The sequence below is a fragment of the Trachurus japonicus genome, chromosome 14 (assembly GCF_045865225.1).
Source record: "Trachurus japonicus isolate A0001 chromosome 14, Traja_1.0".
Lineage (NCBI taxonomy): Eukaryota > Metazoa > Chordata > Actinopteri > Carangiformes > Carangidae > Trachurus > Trachurus japonicus.
The window spans coordinates 12700766-12721393 of record NC_140920.1 but is presented as its reverse complement, the minus strand read 5'-3'; the positions used below and the strand labels follow the sequence as shown (position 1 = coordinate 12721393).

At 41.6% G+C, this 20628-nt stretch overlaps 1 protein-coding gene across 19 annotated transcripts in view; it reads left to right on the top strand.

Annotated features, from left to right (window-relative positions):
- Positions 1 to 20095, top strand: part of LOC146974357 (unconventional myosin-XVIIIa-like) — a 61291-nt gene extending 41196 nt beyond the window's left edge. For 12 of the 19 annotated variants that reach the window (XM_085797584.1, XM_085797583.1, XM_085797582.1 and 9 more), the window contains 17 exons: positions 254 to 381; positions 530 to 684; positions 1548 to 1671; positions 1810 to 2010; positions 2226 to 2336; positions 2931 to 3035; positions 3194 to 3340; positions 3552 to 3665; positions 4572 to 4688; positions 5279 to 5362; positions 7449 to 7586; positions 8305 to 8490; positions 8586 to 8725; positions 9379 to 9423; positions 13990 to 14112; positions 14647 to 16101; positions 17940 to 20095. In XM_085797584.1, coding sequence (XP_085653710.1) covers positions 254 to 381; positions 530 to 684; positions 1548 to 1671; positions 1810 to 2010; positions 2226 to 2336; positions 2931 to 3035; positions 3194 to 3340; positions 3552 to 3665; positions 4572 to 4688; positions 5279 to 5362; positions 7449 to 7586; positions 8305 to 8490; positions 8586 to 8725; positions 9379 to 9423; positions 13990 to 14112; positions 14647 to 16087 — 3359 coding nt within the window. In that variant the 3' untranslated portion in view covers positions 16088 to 16101; positions 17940 to 20095. Of the gene's footprint in view, positions 1 to 253; positions 382 to 529; positions 685 to 1547; positions 1672 to 1809; positions 2011 to 2225; positions 2337 to 2930; positions 3036 to 3193; positions 3341 to 3551; positions 3666 to 4571; positions 4689 to 5278; positions 5363 to 7448; positions 7587 to 8304; positions 8491 to 8585; positions 8726 to 9378; positions 9424 to 13989; positions 14113 to 14646; positions 16102 to 16512; positions 16534 to 17939 lie in introns of all 19 variants that reach the window. The other 7 variants (XM_085797587.1, XM_085797585.1, XM_085797588.1 and 4 more) reach the window with 5 other exon arrangements.
- Positions 20096 to 20628: the final 533 nt, after the last annotated feature.

Here is a 20628-nt window from a genome sequence, read left to right as displayed (position 1 = left end):
TCTCTGTTGAATTCTTCGACCTTCTAAGGTCAGGATTTGATGAAAGAAGTTTTATTTCCTGAAAGATTATATTATTTTGGTCCTTGAACGTGATAACCATTACAGCTAGTACAGTGCACTTCATAATCCTCAGCATCAATCATTTCTGAGCTTTTGAGCCTCTTCCCGAGTACATCCTGCTAGGCCTGCATTAAAGGCAGGAGACACCCAAATGTCACACAGACGTTTTCTGAATTGTATGTCTTTCCCCCAGGAGGCGAGTGGCGGATAAAATACAACCGAGCCATTCGTGAAATGGACTTCACCAAAAAGAAGCTCCAGCAGGAGTTTGATGACAAGCTGGAGACGGAGCAGCAGAGCAAAAGACAACTTGAGAGAAGGGCAAGAAACTTTTTTTTTTTTTTTTTTCCAAAAATCACCTCACCACACACTTGTAGACTGTTAGATAGATGCAACAATGACATGTATTAAACAGTCATAAAAACATAGTTTGTGTGTGTGTGTGTGTGTGTGTGTGTGTACGCTGCAGCTGGCTGATTTGCAGACAGATAATGAGGATATGCAGCGCATTGTGCAGCAGCTGAAGAAGAAGTCCCAGAAACTGACAGCAGAGATGCAGGACACCAAGCTTCACCTGGAAGGACTGCAGAGCCGCAACCATGATCTGGAGAAGAAACAGAGGAAGTCAGTTTCAGTGAACCCTAACGCCTGTCTTTCTTTCTTTCCTTTCTTCTGTCTATCTGTGTGTATATCTGTGTCTTTCTGCCCTTCTCTTTTTTTTCACACACTCACATTACAGGGAACATATTGCTCTTTTCTCCTCGGATTGCCCAGCACGGGCTCTGTGGCCCACTCGGCAGAACAGTAAAGTTTTTCTTTAATTTGAATAGTGACTGAGATGTTCTGTAATCTGTGGAATTGCATTAGCTGAGAAAATGACTCAGACTTTAAGCACTTGAGAAGCTATCGCTGTGGCAGAATGTGATCTCTCCCCTGTGGCTAATTGAAGATGCTCTGTGGGTGAAATTATTTTCAGCTGTGCTTCAGAGAGAAAAACAGGGAATTACAATGAGCTGACAGCATGAAACACTTAGCTTTTAAGTTCACTAACCATAAGTGCCTCTGCCCCAGACAATTGAAGAAAACATTTTGCACATTATTACAACCCAATTGGAAATTGATGTCTAATGGAAGAGGATAACAGTTGAAGCTAAAAAAGTGGTAATGCCGAGCTGATGCTTGGCTCTGTGTCGTGGATAATCTCATGGGCCAAACATCTCTAAAGTGAAGTTAGATGTGTAGTTTGGAGGCTTACAAAACTATTACCATTTATGATTACAAATAACTTAATGCTCAAGTTGTATTGCTACCATGATACAACACAGTTAAAAACCAGTGGATTCCTGGCGGTATGTTTAATTGGATAATAAAAACACACACACACACAAAATTACAATACAGTAAATAAAAGAATTGTTCAAAAATGTTGAACCAACATTTTTGCTGAGCTGTGTATCAATGTGTGTATGTGTGCATGTGTGTTCCAGATTTGACCTGGAGCAGAACCAGTCTCAGGCTGAGGTACAGAGAGAAAAGGGCCAAAAAGACAAACTGGCTCGAGAGAAAGACATGATGACTGGTGAGATGTTTAACCTCCGCCAGCAGCTGCAGGTAAGCTACTTTACAGAACAAACTCCAGACGCTCCGTCGTCCTCTCCCAGGGACTGCACGTCTGGTCTCTTTGCTCAGTATGTGACATAACTGGGCTGGTCCAGATGTGCGCTATACTGTGTCCTCCTATGATTGCAGGAAAAGGACAGTGAATTATGCACCACAAATATGAAAGTGCAGCAGCTGGAGGCAGAGCTGCAGGATCTGTCCTCCCAGGAGTCTAAGGATGAAGCCTCTCTGGCCAAAGTCAAGAAGCAGCTTCGAGACCTTGAGGCCAAGGTGAAAGACCAGGAGGAGGAGCTTGATGAACAGGCCGGAAGCATCCAGATGCTGGAGCAGGTACAGGGGTGGCACAGATTAAAGATTCCATACCATTGTAACTGTAACTGGCCTAATATCCTTCAAAAAAAGAAGAAAAAAATGTTTTAAGAAGTGATTTTATAAGAATCTTTCTCATCTTAGATAAATATTAAAGATGTAACTTTATGAGCAAACCAAAATTTCACAATATTTTAGTGAATTGTTATATGCATACGTCCTTGTAATGTACTCAGGCAAAGCTGCGGCTTGAGATGGAGATGGAGAGACAGCGGCAGACCCACTCTAAAGAGATTGAGGGTAAGGATGAAGAGGTGGAGGAGATCAGGCGTTCCTGCAGTAAGAAGGTGGGTGCTGCTTATCCTTACTCATTCATTTGTGCAAATCTTCTTTTATGCATAGCCTTTAGTTATCAGGCTCGGTCAAGGCAGCCCTGAGAAACACACAGTGAAGTTCATTGTATTCTGAGATTTCTTGCATAGCCCATCTTGTGATGTTTTAGAATTGGCTTTTTTTTTTTGTGTGTGTGTGTCCCATGCTGCATGCAAATATGCTGTATTCATCAGAAGAAGAAAGCAATGCATACATGATGGTTCATAGACTGCAGAGGCTACATGCCACTTATTATCATGGATGAGAAACAGCCATCACACAATTCATTAAAATTCTTACATACATGCAAAGTAAATACAGGTTAGAATGTTAGTGTGTTTGCAGTTATAGATGTTAAATGCATAAAAAAATAGAATTTGATAAAGTAAAAGGTTTTCTTATCAAAGTGATGTTCGGCTGGCAGATCTGCTCAGGGGGGCCATCCCTTTGTCTTTGATGTGTGAGAGCAGCCATGTCTAACAGGATGGTTGATGGTGTGTTATGTCTGACTTTGTTTATCACTGATCATCTGTTTGTGCATCCTGACACCCCGCGCATGTGTCCTGCAGCTGAAACAGATGGAGGTGCAGCTGGAGGAGGAGTATGAAGACAAGCAGAAAGTGTTGCGTGAGAGAAGAGAGCTCGAGTCCAAACTGCTCAACGCCCAGGACCAGGTACTTCCACCACTCTGCCTCTGGTCTCTGTCTGTGCAAGTGAAGTGTGTGCGCTTGAGCAGTGGCGCCACTTCTTTTGATTGGGAAGAAACTGCTTTTTGTTTTTTTTCTGCTGTGGGTTTTGAAGGATGATAGAAAGGTTGTTTTGTCGTTCACAGGTGTGCCACAGGGATGTGGAGACAGAGAAGAAGCTGAAGAGAGACTTGAAGAGAACTAAAGTCCTTCTGGCTGATGCACAGATTATGCTGGACCACCTGAAGAGCAATGCCCCCAGCAAGAGAGAGATCGCCCAGCTCAAAAATCAAGTAGGCCCACTCAACAATTTAAAGCATATGACAGTTTGAATCTGAGATACTCAACAACAAACACAGTTTTTGACCTTTGGTCTCAGAGCATAAATAAAACACAAGCACCTTCTGTTCCCTGCCTTTCCAGAATAGATCTTTGATATTGTCCTACTAATGTTCGCCCCTCACCTCATACCTGCGTCCTTTTCTTGCCTCCTGTTTCTCACAGCTGGAGGAGTCAGAGTTCACCTGCGCGGGAGCAGTGAAGGCTCGAAAGAGCATGGAGCTTGAAATAGAGGACTTGCATATCCAAATGGAGGACGTTGTCAAGGCTAAGATGTCGGTGAGTTTTTGATGTGTCAAGCTGTGTTTTCCAATCATTCCCTTGAGCGGACTTGAATACCACTTATCTCTGCACAGAGTGCTTTTATTGCTTGTGTATAATACCAAACATTAACAAATAATGACATATACCTAATATACATTTTCGTTTCACAATCACGATAAGAAAGAAATTGTTTGTGTAAATTTTCCGTGCCCTTTTTATGATGAGCAAATTAAACCAAAAGCAACAAACAATACAGTATTTAATTCATGGAGAGCTTGTGCCGATCAAATTTTCACTCTTGGAAATGCAGGAGGGCTCTCACATTAATATGCGTACATCATCAAGCCATGGTGGGATATTAAAATAATAAATGCCCTTTGGCATATGTCTGATTTTAACATTTTGCTCTAATGGATAAATAAGCTTTGTCGAATGTTTTTTTTCTCTCCATCTGCTCATTAATTGCTGTCTCATGAGAGTACCGCCTGCATTTCAGACTTGTAGACTGAGGATGTTTGTGTCTCTGGGGATGACGCACAGAGTGCTGTGTGCCTGTGCTTTGCTTGTTAATTGCTGCATTTATGGCAAGGGAAGGTCTTGTAAATGTCTCAGATTAGAGAATGCATATTGAAGGCCTGAGTCTCCCCCCTGAACACAGAGGATGAACTCTAAATAGGACATCACCAGTATGCTGCACTGGCTGCACTTTTCCCAGCCTAAATGAGCCAATTGATTATCTTCAATTGGTCTCATCCTCCAGCCAGAACCCTGTCCAGATTGTGTTTCATTGCCATTAGATGAGATTCCAGAACTGCCATGGCCCGGCCAGCTAATGACCATTTATCATATTCAGTAGCTCATGAATAAATCCTGTCATTCTAACCTAAAGTGTGTGTGCTTCCTTCTCTCTTTGTCTTGCAGGCAGAGGAGCAGATCAGCCGTCTGCAGAGAGAGAAGAATGACCTGCAGTCTCGTATGGAGGAGGATCAGGAGGACATGAATGAGCTGATGAAAAAACACAAGGCTGCAGTCGCCCAGGTAACTTATCCTGCCCAGCGAGCCATTCAAAAGCCTTGGAAATTTATTATAAGTCCCTCTCTTATTGGCGCTAAGGCTTTCCCCTTTAGGTAGGAAACTGGCCGGCGGCCATGTGAAGTAAATGGATGACATTGTCCACAAAGTCAGTTTAATTCATTTGCTTATTCACATTTATTTATCCTTGTTTAGTTTGAAACGTGATGGGATACCACCTCTAGCATCAACATGAACAGTCTGCGCTTTTCTACATGTGCGGCTTTGTGGTTTGGAGGACATACTCCCCTCTGAACACAGTGTGTGCACTGGAGTCACAGAGCTGCAATCTGTTCTACAGTAGATCACATGACAAATGATCTGGCACACACGTGTCATGTCCATTAGTCATTTCCATAAAAGATGTGTTTTGTTTTTTTTTACTGCTTTTTTTTGTGATCAAAAACTGATATTTGAAACATGCACGGACAATCATGCTTCCTCTCTCTCTCTCTCTTTGTCTCTCTCTCTCTCACACACACACATACACACACACGCACCTTTATTCTCTGTCTATTGACTTTGTATGTCTGTCTGTATGTGTGTGTTTGTTCTAGTCTGCCAGGGACTTGAGCCAGATCACTGACCTGCAGGCCCAGCTGGAAGAGGCCACAAAGGAGAAGCAGGAGATCCAAGAAAAGGTACAAGGAAGTATTCAAAAGCACTCTGGCTGTCTGTCAGGAAGCTGCCCGCTGCCTCAACACTTCTCTCTGATTAGACCTCAGCTTTTCACACAGTTTCTCTGATTATTGTGACAAAAAAAAAAAAAACCCAGTTTGTTTCAGTGGTGCCTTTCGTCTCCCAATTGCAAAGCAATTTGCATTTAAATAGTAGGAATCAGCAAAGATTAAGAGTCAAGAAGAAGAATTGTTCTTTTGTCTCTGACTCCTCATATTTAAAGGCAGGGTCATGTTCATAAACTCAATAGCTCTTTTCCATGTCGAAGGAATTAGATCAAATTAAGGCACTCTTTCAGGCCCCTTTAACGATTACCTCTCCGTTAAATGCGGCAGCTTCTGTCTTAGCCATTTATCTTTTTTCTTTTTTTTTCTTTGTCATTCGGCAGTCAGTGTGTCATTTTATTTTAAACTATCAGGTAAATGAGAAGGTGGCAAATGGAAATCGGAATGAAAACTGTCAAATGACAAGGTTTGTTTGCTCATCTGATGATGACAATTAACACACAAGTGAACATAATGGCAGAACACTGTTACTATACACTGGCTTTTTTCTCCTGCATAATTCATAAGAGTATTTCAATCAACAGGGAAAAAACCCCAAAGGTGCCATTTTACTCTCACACATGAAGAAAGGTCCTTATAACCGGTGCTCACAGTGGAGTCACGTTTGAAATCTCAAACTCTGTAACACGATTATGTTGGAATTTCTAACTCTAAAACCGATCATCGCCCTGTCACCTGTAGCCCTTTGTGCAAATTTACAAATGAGGCTAAGATGGGAAATTTTTTAATGTCGGCATGTTAGCTTACTGATATTAGCATCTGATTGAGCCTACCATTAACCGTTATTATTGACATTAGAATGTGATTTAGCCGATATCTGAGCTCATTGGTTTAGTTATATTGTGCTCCAGTTGCCGGCTTAATGGTTTAGGCTCAGCATAAATATGAATTAATGTTGTAAAAAGGTTAATGTACCCGATTGAAGCCTATATTGATAAAAGTGCTTTTATAATGATAGTGTTTTTCTACTTGAGCACTATTTACTCATCTAACGTTTCATTAATGTGTCTCCATTTTCTTAGCTGATGCATTTTGGTGCTAAATGAATTTGGCTTTGGTGTGAATATGTTGATCTTTAGTGCGTGTTTGCATGCACATTATCCTCACTCTGGCTCAGAGTCAGTGGATTTTAGGAGGTGTTTTCCTATAAGTGCTGACAAGCAGTAGACTCAACAAATAAAACCATCTGTCTTGAACAGAATGTATTTCGAATATAATTTCACATGAGTTCTTGCCACTTCCTAACAGCAGATTCTGCTTCTATTATATTAAACTATCCACATGCCAAACCTTTGGTCCACTCAAGGCCCAGCTGTCGGAATATTTTTGGTTACTCTAGAGACACACACAACAAGCTGTAAGGCATTGTTAAAACCGGCCAGAGAAGGTAGTGATAGCTATCTAAAGCATCGACCTTGAAGTAGTTATCTCATCACCAGTAGGGAGGGAAAGCTGGCTTCTTTAGTAATATCAAAGGAGAACTCCAAATCCTCCTTGTCTTAGATGCAAACTCCCTCATTAGGTGCCACGCTGCTTTGTGGGCCGGTGTTGTTGTGACGTATCTTTCTTCCTTTTATCAGTCATGAGAAAACGATTTAGATGGAACAACCGTGCTTTGCATGAAACTTAGCCCTTTTCCCAAAGCCTGTGAAATTACTGTGACTCTGTGTTATTGAGCCTGAACCACAAGCTCTTCTTTCGACCGTTTGTGGTAGATTGGGGGCTTATCTGGAGCTCATTATTCAGACTGGATGCACAATATTTGCATGGATTAAATTTACTCAAAAAGGGTGAAAAAGTGAACATTAATTTAGCTTTAATGCGTACACATAACATCAGCGCGACGTATTTCACAGCCCTCGCCTAAATAGGGGGAGGAAAAGCAGAGGTCAAGACACGGGCAAGCAAAAAGTGCTGTTGCTCCTCGGGGGGTGGATGATGATGGTTTATGTGCATGTATGTTTATATCCTTCTTTCTCCCCAGCTTCATTCGCTGCAGAGCCAGCTTGAGTTCCAAGAACAGTCCATGGTGGAGAAGTCTCTCGTGAGCCGTCAGGAGGCTAAGATCCGTGAACTGGAGACCAAGCTGGAGTACGAGAGGACACAGATCAAACGCCTGGAGGTGAGATAATCCTCAGCTTTATTTTCACAGGTTTGGATGGAAACATCAAAAAAATAAAAGTAAATAACGGCTGACATTTTTACTTGTATCTTGAAAATCATATGTAGTGGTTACACCACTTTTATTTTGGAAATGCATCGAGATTGTGAACTGACCATGGTGAGGTACAAACTAACATTTTAGGGTTTATGCAGAACAGTGAAGCGAGTTCAGAGTTGAGTTTTTTTTTTTTACTTTATTGTGAAATACAAGACAAACAACACAGTGGACAAACATCAATGTATACACAAAGTGTGTATGTGTGTAATATGGATGGTGGTCATAATAGTGATAGCAGTAATAAAGAAAGAAATTAATGAATGAACATGAACAGTTGTGATAGCATTAGCAATAATAACATTACTCACAATTGTGATAATAACAGTAATAATTATGAAAATGAGAAAGAAAAATAAGAACAAAGGGTGAAAGAAGGATGTGGGGGCGGAGGATGGGTGCGTACTGTAAATTAAATTTTGAAGAGAAAATAAAAAATAAAAAATAAAAAATAAATAAAATGAATGAATGAAGCTGTAACAATGGAAATATAAAGAAAGAAAGAAAGAAAGAGAGAAAGAAAGAAAAGGAAAAAAAAAATAAACAGAGAGAGAGAGAGAGTTTTTCTAAAGATGATCTTTGTGAGCCCGAGTTCACCCAGTTCACCCCGACTCCTTCCCAGAGCCTGGTGGGCCGTCTAAAGGAGAACCTGGAAAAGATGACAGAGGAGAGAAACCAGCGCATCACTGCAGAAAACAGGGAGAAAGACCAGAATAAGCGAATCCAGAGGCAGATAAGAGACATGAAGGAGGAAATGGCAGAGCTGTCCAAGAAGGAGGGTGAGGCGAGCCGGAAGAAGCACGAGCTGGTAAGGCCCTGGGTGCTGCTGGGAGACTTGAAAGCTGGAGTTTACACTAGAGAAGATAACCCCCACTTCTTCTGTGCTGTGATCCATTTCACCAGGAAATGGACATTGAGAGCTTAGAGGCGGCAAATCAGAGCTTACAAGTGGACCTTAAGCTGGCCTTCAAGAGGATAGGAGACCTGCAAGCTGCTATCGAGGACGAGATGGAGAGCGATGACAACGACGACTTAATCAACAGGTATAGAATGGCTTTAATATTCTGTAATGCATGCTCTGTCTGTACATCAGGGGGTACTGTACTCTATCGAGATTTTACTTTACAAGTGTCAAGAAAGTTACAGAATGAGATCTGCCTGTTTTTTCCTCAGTGGCCTGTCAATCACAACTTCTATCTTTTCATTCTCTATCTCCCACATCTTCCTACATCAGTTTCTCTCCACTCTCTTTTGTACTCTGTGAGTCATACTACACTCTGTCTGTTCCCCAAATACTTCTCACATGGTTTAATTCAGCTCCCTGCGTCTGATCCTTTGTCTCTGTGCTGGTTTTCCCTGTTTGGTTATTTCTTCTCTCTTGGCAGTGGGGTTGAGGGTTATACTAGCTCTGAGCCCACTCGGGTAAACACCGACTGCAATAATACAGACCTCTAAAAGGAAGACATTACACACACCTTACCTGCTCTGTTTGAGTAGAAGGCCAGCAACAGCAAAAATGAGTTGATTTACTAAGGTTCTGCCATGCAATGGATATTTATTTTATGTGTGTGTGGAAGTCTAAAACTATTTATTTCCTGTTATCTCATTTTGCCTTTTTTTCAAACTGTTGTTTGTGTATCTCACCTTCTCTCCTTTTCCCTGTTCCCATTTCTGTTGTCTTCCACACTTCTGGCAGTTTGCAAGACATGGTGACAAAATATCAGAAAAGAAAGAACAAAACGTGAGAATGGAAAAAGCATCCTTTGTTTTTTGTCATAATGGTTGTTTTCAAGTTTTTTTTTCTCCTCACCCATTTCAAACACTAGAGAGAATAATGCAGTATTCCTTATCCTTTCAGTTTGTGTTGTTCACAATAGCACAGTGAGGAGAAGTAATTTTAAGGAGAATGGAAATCTGCGCCTGTGGTATACATCTCTGATAAAAGCTATGCTTAATGGATGGGCCCAGTGTTTCGTTCTGTTTCATTTTATTGTGTGCCAAGTGTCTGCACAGAGTTCCCATTGCTGGGCTTGTTATTTAGAAAAATCTGATGGCACAGAGGAGAGTTTGCACAACGTTGGAATAAACGTAAACCAGAGTAGTAAATAGAATACAACCCTGAATGAGGAGCATTCTCACTACTTTGGAAAATATGATTCAGATGAAAAATAGCAAAGGGTTACAGACCTGTGGTAATACTGCATCATTCTCTCTATGAATATTTTTGTGTCAAACACCATCCTCTGCTACGTTTGCAGCATCATCATCATCCCCATTATACAGTGTCATGCATTGGTTTGGATCTGAGGTTAAAGCTGTTTTGCGTTGAGTGTTTTTTTTATATATTTTTTTTAACATATTCTCTGTTCTACTTTGGCTGCTCCACATCACACTGAGTTGGTTTGGCGAAGGCAGCACAGACCTCCTCAGCCTATAATACATCCATTTGAAATCATAAATAATAATGCAGCATGCATGCGTGAGTTGTTTAAAATAATAAATGGTACCATCATATTGTAGTTTTTTTTTGTTGTTGTTGATAAAAGGCTAACATTCATCTCTGATTCTGATTTAATTCCAAAATTGAGATAAAATAAAATCCAACTTGGACTAAGGAATATTGGAGGCTTTGCAAAAGTACAATATAACATTTTTTTTTAATAACAAAGCTTCTTAATATTTTTGCAACACAGGATTACACTACAGGACTACAATATATCTATATTAATTGTTTATCTGAAATGCTGTTTAAGAAACGACATTCATTTGACCGACAGTTGTGTCTGTGCTTTGTGTACATTTTAAATGATGGCATGAAGAGATGAGCTACATTGTGCCCTTGCCAAAGTCTTCGCATGGTGGGAGTAATTTACATGTACTCTGGAAGGCCTTAAGCACAACTGTGTGAAGCGATGCCTGTGACTGTGTAATGGCTGCTGCACACTGTGACTGTACATCCATGGCTGCACAGTCAGCAAGTGGTGCGCGACAACGATGGCACAGCATGCTGCCGAAATGATTTCACCCAAAGCTCAGCTGTTGATTTCCATGCATGCTAATGCTCCACTAATCCAATCTCATTTCATAGTGTTGTGAAACGTTTAACTTTTAAAATCCAAATGTTGTCTTGTTTGTGAAGACGTGCAGTCTTCGAGTGGGAATGTTAAGTAAGTTCCTTTGACTGACTCTTTTAGTTTGTATACAGGGAAAGGAATTTGTATGGCATGTTAGATAATTTAAACTTTCATCAGAGCGTATTAAGGGGATTTTTTTCTCTCTTCAGTTTATAGCACATACTGTAAACCCATCCATTATCTCCCACTTTAACCTCTGATTGCTTCTTCAAAAGACACGGTTATCACGCCCTTTATCACTTTGTGCTCCGTTATCCTTTTGTCATCAGGAAACCTGTATGTATCACTGCTCTGCTTTTCTGTTTGTGCATCTCCAGGAAAAGAACAATGATTCGCCATGTTTACTTAATTGCATTTTTTCCCTCCTTTGACATCATTGCATTAGCAGCTTGGATGAGCAATAATAGAGGGGGTGATTTTTTCCTTCTAATTATGAAGTGGATTTTCCAGATGATTTACATTACTATTCAGTATTTTTGTACTCTGCTTCAAAACAGGAGGTTACAATAGCAGGATTATTATTATTATTCCAGGAAAAAGACACTAGCTGGAAAATGGGTGTTTTTCAAGCAGGGCTTCCCTCCCCAACTCTAATTAATTACTGTAAAGTATGTAACCGCCTCCCTCTGCATAGACTGACCATGGGGGCAACATATTTCTTAGAACAAGGTGCTAACTGAATTGCATCAAGTGCGTCAAGCGCGCACTCTTTTATTAGCAAACTGAGACCCTATGCAGCTTTTTTTGTCACTATGTAATTAGCTCGCGTTGAATGGATACTGAAAAAATATGTTTTTGTCACCACACGCACTAAACTGATAGAAGCGAGCCATACTAGACTTGATGCTGAGTGTAAGTATTTGTGACAAAGATTTACAACCGGTGCAGGCCGATTGTCAAAAGCGATTAATGTTCACTTCTAAATTCTTGGGGCTTGTTTGTATCTATGGGCCTCAGGACTGTTTAGCTAGTAGTGTGAGGCCAAGGACAAATTGTTTGTGACACCATTTGTGCAGCACTCAATTGCGAGCCACCTTTTATTTCGCACGTGTGTGTTAAAGAGAAGGGGTAGTGGGAGATAATTTTGCTGTGGGCTGGCTTCAGTGTTTTGTTGTCTAATATATCATGTCAAAAAGTCAGAGCGTCACCGAGCTGACAAATGGGCAGCATGTGTAATCAACTTGCAGCAAGTATTAATGAACCTGTTATCTTGTTGTTTTTTTCCTGTGGTGAGCTTTTATCAGTCATGTTTACCATGCAATACAGAAGAGAGGGGGTGGAAAATAAGGCAATGAAGTATAATAGAGGTTTTGTGTAGGGAATTATATATTCAGTACATTTAGTCTGATTGGGATTATCATCACCTTCCCTTAAGAGAGGTCAATGGTGAGAATGTCAAATATGTAAAGGCCCTTAGAAAGCTTAAAAGCCTGGATATGATGTACTGCAGTCCACATATCTATGAATCTGTCTGTGCTCACACCCTCACAATCCTCATATGCCGCCACCACCACCACCACCAGCGCCACCTTTATTGTGTAAAATCACTTTTAGGCAGACAATCAAAAAAGAAAAGAAAAGAAAAGAAAAGCAGGAGAGGACACTGTGTTCTCTGAGGAAACATGACTGAATGTGTGACACTGGGAATAGTAAACTGCTCACCGGGAGACTCACATAGTAGATGGATATGTGGAATGTGGACAAATGATAGAGCGCAGCAGTCTGGCTGTCATCTCACACCTCCTTGTGTTTGCTTGTTCTAAGCATTTTCCAGCATGTTTCCAGGTTTAGATAGATAAGCTTGTCCATGAGGCAAGATCTGTTACCTGCACCGCGTCTCATTTTTAATGATAGGCAGCTCTCCGTAGACACCAGATGAAACATATCTACAATTCAGCGATACACTCGGTAAATATTTTAAACTGATGAAGCGTGGCTCTGAAAGTTACTGAAAGTATAAGGCTGTGAATAATAGCAAAGATGAAACTCTTAAGTCTGCTATAAATCTAGAGGAATTGGATTTTTCTGTTCATCCTCAACACCCCTGTCATCAGTAATATTAATATACAGAGCGTTGTCATGCTCCGAAACTAAAAACTGTATCACGGAAAAATGTAATTTTCCCAGACAGGGGTTACCATGGCAACACACATCAAATGTATTTTATAGCTCCAGAACATATGTGGCCCTGTGTATTTTTTTTTTAGTAAAGGACTGTCCATGTGCAAATTGATTTTTACATGTGTTACACTCAAGCTGATCACGCATAACGCTCTGTCCAAACGCCTTTTTGACCATGATGGTGGCACTTCACCCTCCTCTTTTCCCGTCACATTAAACTCCTCGGACAGCACCGGTGCATAATTCAGAAAAAGCAGCATAGATTTTAAACCAAATGTACGAGGAGGGGTGGCGGTGACCTTATGCAGGATGCAGGATCTACCGTGCTTTTTCATCACCATCTGCAGGTCCCTGTGTACTGATTGTTGTGTCAAGCATGGGGCCACAGGGCTGTCTCATGGCTCTACTCCAATAACAATCACCAGGAGCAGGTGACATGCCACACAGATGCTAGCAGCCCAGAACCAGCCAAACAAGTTAATTAAGCCTCCAAGAGCTTCATCTACTGTACCTTCTGCATAGATAATGCGTTTGCTTCACTCATCTTCATCTGTTGAAAAACATTTTCGAATATGTGGGAAATTATTGTATCACATTATCATTCTTGCCTGTAGCCTTCCTGGATTGCTGTGCATCACACTGACCCTTGTTATTATAGGAGAATGAATACGATTACTAACAAGAAGTTTCGATTGTGAAATTACTAACAAAAACTTCTGAGTCGTGAAAACTAATTATTATTTTTGCCTGTGTGCAATCACTGTGATGTTACACTGCATAACGTATTCTCATATCAAGTCATTTGGTGTCATCTCTTGTTGGATAATCTGCTTGAATTGTTGCACAAGGCCGATTAGGGCGGTGCATTTGAGAAGCTGAGGAAAGTTTTTCCTAAAATTACTATTTGTATTAAAACAAGAGGAATTATCTCCATGGTTTCAAAGATCTTTGCTTTTCAAGATGTACAAAATGACTTGTTTTGCTGAATATTTTCACTGCATCGTGTGTCGAGTCACAGCTGCCTCTCACAGACTGATCTTATTTCCTCACAGTGGGGATGAGACAGAAACAGATTCCGAGGTGGAGGACCGCGTGGACGGCGTTAAGTCCTGGCTCTCGAAGAACAAAGGCTCCACCAAGACCCAGTCAGATGAGGGGAGCCTGAAGGGCACCAGGTTAGTGGTCATGTTCCTTCTGCATTATGACAGATTACCATGTGTTTCCCAGTGGTAACGTGGGGATAAAACTACCCACAATCCCAGGCTGAAAAAGGGCCAGGATTACCTAGGGCAGTTTGTAACAGAAAGATGAGTATTTCATGTGATTAGGTGTCATCCCTCTCTCCCAGTAATCTGTCTAATGACAGGAGGCGGGATGGGGAAATGGCTGCTGTCAAATATATTGAAGTGGCCTCTGGCCAGTTGGCACGCCTGCTAAATGATGCCTCTGCCACAGTTAGATAGATCTTCCCACTGCTTGATTGCCTCACTTCCTACAGTGTATACTGTACATAACAGCAGTAGCCAGGGGCATTGTATATGCTCCCATACTCTTGACTGGCTCCAAGGACAAAGTAGATACATTTCCAAATATCAGCTGTGAGTGTTGCACAGAATTAAAGTGTCGTATGAGTTAGTTTCACAGATTTGTTTTCTTTTTGTCTTCTGTTGGTTTTACTCTGGTGTCAACTTTATTACGTAACCCCTCAGACACGCAGCAAATGCAGATGCCAAGGAGGTGAAGGAAGGTAAGGAGAAGACGATTGACGTCAGCAAAGATGGGAAAGAAGTAGAGCAGAGCAGATCGGTGTCTGTCATGAGCTCCCTGAGCTACAGGAAGCGTTCCAACCTGAAAGACTCCATAGGTGGGACGGGCGACGAGAGCTCCCTGTTTAGCACGCTCAAAGAGCAGCCGGACATGCCGGACCACACCTCGATCCGCAAAGCCAAGTCCAAGTCTGGCGATCTCCAGGAGGACTGGAAGAAGAGCCAGGCGCAGGAGGATTTAGACGACAAAGGCTCTGTCATCTCCATGGCCTACTCCGAGGCCACCAGCAGAGCCAGGAAAGGCCTGGAGTCCCGCTGGACCTCCCGGAGCAGCCCTGAATTCGATAAGGAGTCTATGGTGTCATCGGTGGCTCCCAGCAGGATGTCTACCAGGAGGGGCATGCTGGATATGGATGATGATAATAAGTCAACTATCAGTAGTGTGAGCCGCTCCAGCCCCCGGTCTCTGCACCGCAGCAGCTCTTGGAAAGACGACAGACGCAGTAACTCGCGTTTGTCCCTTGCCCGCAGCTGTGGCCTCAGTGAATTTGGCCTGCATATGGATGATGACGACGACGACGATGATGGTGGCCGGAGTGTTGCTTTCAGCGAAGGGGGAACTTCATCTTTTAGTCCCCGCTCCCTGAGTCGTAGCTTTTCCAACCCGGCTCAACCGCGCTCCTCAGACAACAACGTAGGGGATACATCTGAAATCAAAACGGTGGCACACCGCAATTACTTAGATCCCGACTTGGAGGCGGCGATCAATGAGGTGCTGAGCTTCAAGCCCATTAAGTTCAAGCGCAGCAAACTGGACGAGTCTAGTGGTGATGAAGAGGATGACACGAAGGCAGCGGGGAGCAAAGACAGCAGGAAGAAGGGAGACGACGAGGGGCTCGGCTGCAGCACGTCCAGCCTGAGGCGCTCGGCGTCCGGCTCGGCTCTGGACTACAGCAGCCGGCCGTCCAGCATCCTGAGCACCAGCAGCTCCCGCAGTCGCAAAGATAAGAAGAGTAAAGCCTCCTCTTCCTCCTCCTCCTCCTCTTCCTCCTCCTCCTCCTCCTCCTCCTCAGATGACCGTCACAGCAGAAAGAGTTCGAGGAAGAAAAAGGCCAAGAAGTCCAAAAAGAGGTCCAGCAAGAAACCGAGCGAGTCTGAGGATTCCTCTTCCTCCTCCTCGTCCTCGTCCTCGTCCTCCTCCTCCCACTCCACCGTCTCCTACCGCAGCTCCAGCAGCGTTAAGAGGGCGCCCAAACGCCCGTCTGATGATGACGAGAAAGAGCGTGCCAGTCGTGGGTCATCTGGCAAGAAGGAATCCAAGCAGAAGCAAAAGAAGATGGATAGCACAGTGATGAAGTACCTCTACAGGGCTGACAGTGACTGATACCGACAGAAGAGGTGATGCTTGGTGTGATAACAAAAAAAAAAAAACCTGGAGCCTGGCATAACTCAAACTCACTCAGGATCTTTCACTTACTTCACTAACTTAGTTTGCTGTGTTTGTTCTGACACTGTATATAACCCCTAATGCTGACTTCTGCGAGATAAGCCGTAACTGCATTATTCAAAAGAAAGAGCACGACACTCATCTACTTGTTTCATTCTTGCTCCCATTTGTCTTCATTTAAAAAGACCAGCATGGTGAAGTTTGCATGACTGACACACTCTAGTCACTTCTGTGTTGTTTCTAAATTCTTTGATAAACAGCAGCTGATACAGTGCTTGCATAGGAGCTACACGGTAATCCGTTATTGTAATTGCCTGTCATCAGAAAAAGCGACGTTATGTTTCTGTTTCTTCTTTGTAAAGATGGATTACATCTCTCCAAATGTGAGTGTTCCCTCCTAATGGTGTGTTTGATGTCGTTATAAGAACATAGAGAGAGGTGTCTGGCTGAGGCTGTCCATCCACAACAAACAGATGTTGGCAATGAGTCAAAAACTAAATTACACCATTTTTTTTGCCTCAACGTGTCAACTGAGAAGAGTTTAAAGAGGTGTGGCGTGACACTTTTCCATCGCAATTAAAATGCCAAAATTAGCTCTCGGCTTCAAAAGCTGTCTATTTTCAAAGTTGTTTTATTCACAGTTTGAGCATCTCTTGTTCCTGTGTGATTGTAAAAAAAAAAATGCCAGTAGCTTGTTGGTTGTCCTTGAATATGATTTTGCCTCTCCACTTGAACAGTGGCTCTTGGGTTAATTAGAGTAATGTGAAGGTTGGGTTAGTGGGCTAAACGTGTTAATAGCTTATATATGCTCCTGCCAACAAAATGATTGCTGTCATGATAATAATAAACACTGGTTTTAGTCTGTGTAAGACAACTGTAAAACTTCCATACTTACACATACTTGTAAACATTTTAGTTATAGCACCAGCCACGGTTTTGCCAGAGGAAGCACAGACAACTATAGGAGTTTTCACAGTGGACACACAAAAAAAATGATGGACCCGGCTGGGATGCACTTTGTTTGCCTGTGTTTATATAAATTGCACATTTTTCTTACTTACTGTACAGTTGATTGTATGAGTTCATCTCATACTGACAGACAGGTGTCAGTTTTGTCTGGACAAACTTTCTTTTCTATCTTGTGACAGCAAATCAGAGCTGTCACAGCCTTCCAAAAAAGAAGAGACGCAGCCGTTTGTGTGACAAGGCTAGAACGCAGAGTGCTTCAGCCTCCTTCGAATATCTAATACTTCACAATACACAGGTGTCAGGTTGTAGATTGCTGTGTGCCACATGCAGACAGTTCCTATTGCTATACATGGGTGCTAAAGGACAGGGGTTTTTTTGTTTGTTTTTTTAGCTTGCTGACTTCAGGGTATGTCATAAAGAGCAGTGCTGATGGCAGCAAAGGCTGCAGCTTTAACTACAGAGCACAGTATTCTTCACAGCCACACTATAGGTTATTGACCTTATCAGTGCTGAGTTAATCTCTTGCACTATCTGACCTGACATTTACTTTATTAACCGCGTACACTTACGAATATATGGATTTATCCTGGAAACACTGTTTCATCTGGCATCATGGACTAATAATATTTGTGATTTCCTTATGTACAAATTAAAAAATGAATCACGACACACACATGCAGTATGTTGTGCATGTTTTAGGGGATATGTTATTTGCTGCCTGGGGCAGAATGTAATTCTACTGCCTGAACTGCTTGTGCCCATGCCATACACAACAACTTAGTATCTAATGGTTTGTCTGTATGTGTTTTGACCCTCACAGCCCTCCTGTGTACCGGAGACACCTGAGTGCTGGCAGATCTGATGAAGACAAGGAGGTGGACAGTGACTCCAGCAGGCAGCCGCCGATGCCGAGCGACAGCGAAGGCTTATTGGCAGAGAGCACATCGTAACCCGACGGCAGACAACCTTGTGCTTCCAGTGACATCAAACACACAAAAGAGACACAATCCTTTCCCCCCAGTTTTCACCACCACTTCCCAGCCACGAAGAACAGAGAGGAGTCACACAATGAACACTGTTTTTGAATCGCTTAGCCCGGCCATTTCCATCTTAACTTCACTTATCGTAGAGCAGCCATTCACACCGTGGAGTGATTTTGCTCCCATGGCTTAAGTGTGCTTTTTCTTTTTCTTTCTTATTTAAACAGAACATACTGAATAAGTCGGTCTATACTGAACAGTAAAGTTGCGCAGTATCAGAGGACCCTAATAGCTGCTGCTGCTTTATTTATAAGAGCTGCTTTTCAGGCAAATTGAAGCACTCCTCTGCATTCTCCCCTGACTACTCCGATAGCTCTGCCAAGAGGATTTAGATAAGCCCGCTCAGGCTGGACTTCTCCAAGAAGGTCTGACCAACTATTAAGACTGTTCTTATCTCTTCCCCATTAATGTGGACTAGCGTGGTGGGAGGAATTAACCCATTTTCAATTAATTATCCCACTGTAAGTTAAAACGTGATTTTGTTCCAAGCTCAGATATCCATCATTTGAGCAAAAGTGATGCGAGGTCATGATTGGTGACATGAGAGATAATTCATTTTTATCATGATAATGTTTTAAGATGACAGACCCCCTCCCCCTTTGAAATGCTGAGAAATTATTTAAAGCTAAATCTGATTTAAGAGTGTGTATATATAGTATGGATAGATATCTAATGTTCTATGTGGAATCAAAGCCTATTCGTGAACATGATGTTTGAGTGAAATACGATTTTCTAAAGTTAGTAAGAAAAGTATAAGTTTTATGTCATATCCTTATTTTATTCTTATCTGTAACTGGAATGCATGATGGGATGTGCTTTGGCTCTTCTGAGGCTCAGTCATGCTTTTGTCCACTTTCATATTTCTGAAAGTTCAAAGGGAATGCATTTCTTTGCCATTATGAAGAGGCTTTCTGTAGAGCTTTTTAAACCTTGGATATGCAGAGATGCAGAGATGTATGGTGTCTTTTTTTAATGCACAAACACTGGATTTTTTTTTTTAGTGTATAATGGGAAATTAAGGGTCCTTCAAACATCATATCGTAATATTCTCAGATTGGCTATAGAGTATACTAAAGTCAGTTTTTATGATCGAGCTGCAGATTTTGTTACAGGTGTCCAGGTCCAGTACAGACTGTCTTGAATTGAAGAAAATGCTGTCCATACTGGTTCAATCTGTGAAATAATTACATCATTTCCAGGGCATCATGCTCGTTCTATTTCAAGGTGCCAAAATTTGAAAATAAAGAAACTGGAAACTTAACTTTATGCAGAATGAGTTTTTTTATATATTCACCCTGCTGGGGAATTACAAACAGGAAGCTTCTGGTTTATTATTTACTTAACCACCCGTGTACTCTCTATTACCTCATCAAAAACTGCCAAAAAGAAAACAGCTTAAATTAAAGTCACTCTGCTATTGTAATGGAAAACCTTTATTTAATTTCAGACAGCCAGGTGTTCAGCATGTTGCTGTCCAGACACATGAATGAAATACGTGGTTATTTTCTATATTTAGCCTTACAGAATGGTAATTATGTCTAGGTTGATTTGAATAAGGAAGCATATACAGTATATGTGCATGTGGTGCGCTCCAAAAGTCTGACTTGCTATTTGCATATCTTCTCAGAAGAGGCTAATCTGCATTTCATGTCTTATTTTCTCTCTTTTTTTTCTTTGCTTCAGACATGAATATTAATGTGGGACACACAAAACTTTGATGTCAGTGATTCAGAATATAGTTGTTTAATGAAGAAAAATATATTGTAAGTCTCATTGCCTCTAAATTCGAGTTGCTGCATTAGACAAAAGTTTGTACACTTCATCATATCTTTTAAAAGGCTTGTCTATTTTCATTATTGAAAGATCATCATTTGTAACATGAGTGATTTTGGAGGGGTTTTTTTTAGTGAATAAATTCCACTGTTTGTTTACAGAATTGATGTTGGCTTGCTGTAATTGCACAGAGGTGTGATGATTTGGATGCAGTTTTGTTTCATATTCAGAAAACTGCCAGAGAAATTGGGGGTTAGAAGAGAGGCAAGACAGTTTTAGCAAAAACAAGTCATTGATGTTTTTGATTAATTTTAGCTCATCTAGCCCAGAGTAGCTTCTCGTCATTCCCATCCACTTCTCCCAGGAGATTACAGAGGAAACAAACAATTCATAGAAATCATTAATTCTGAGGAGTTGGAAAGGCTGACTGAACATTGCTCACACTACCTTGCAATACTTGGTTGTTAATATAAACTGCTGCTCAGCTACACGGTTCAGAACCAAGCTCGGGGCAAATTCAGGAAGATCAAAAAACCCAGAGCAAGCGCAGTCTTCCTCCCCACATCAATCTCTATTCTACATAGGTGCAGCTTACCTTGATTCAAAGGGATTGATGGTTTTAGATTACCACCTTGGTTGACACTCACTCTCAGTTTGTTTTGCTTTTAAGAATCCCCTATTTATCCAACCAATCTG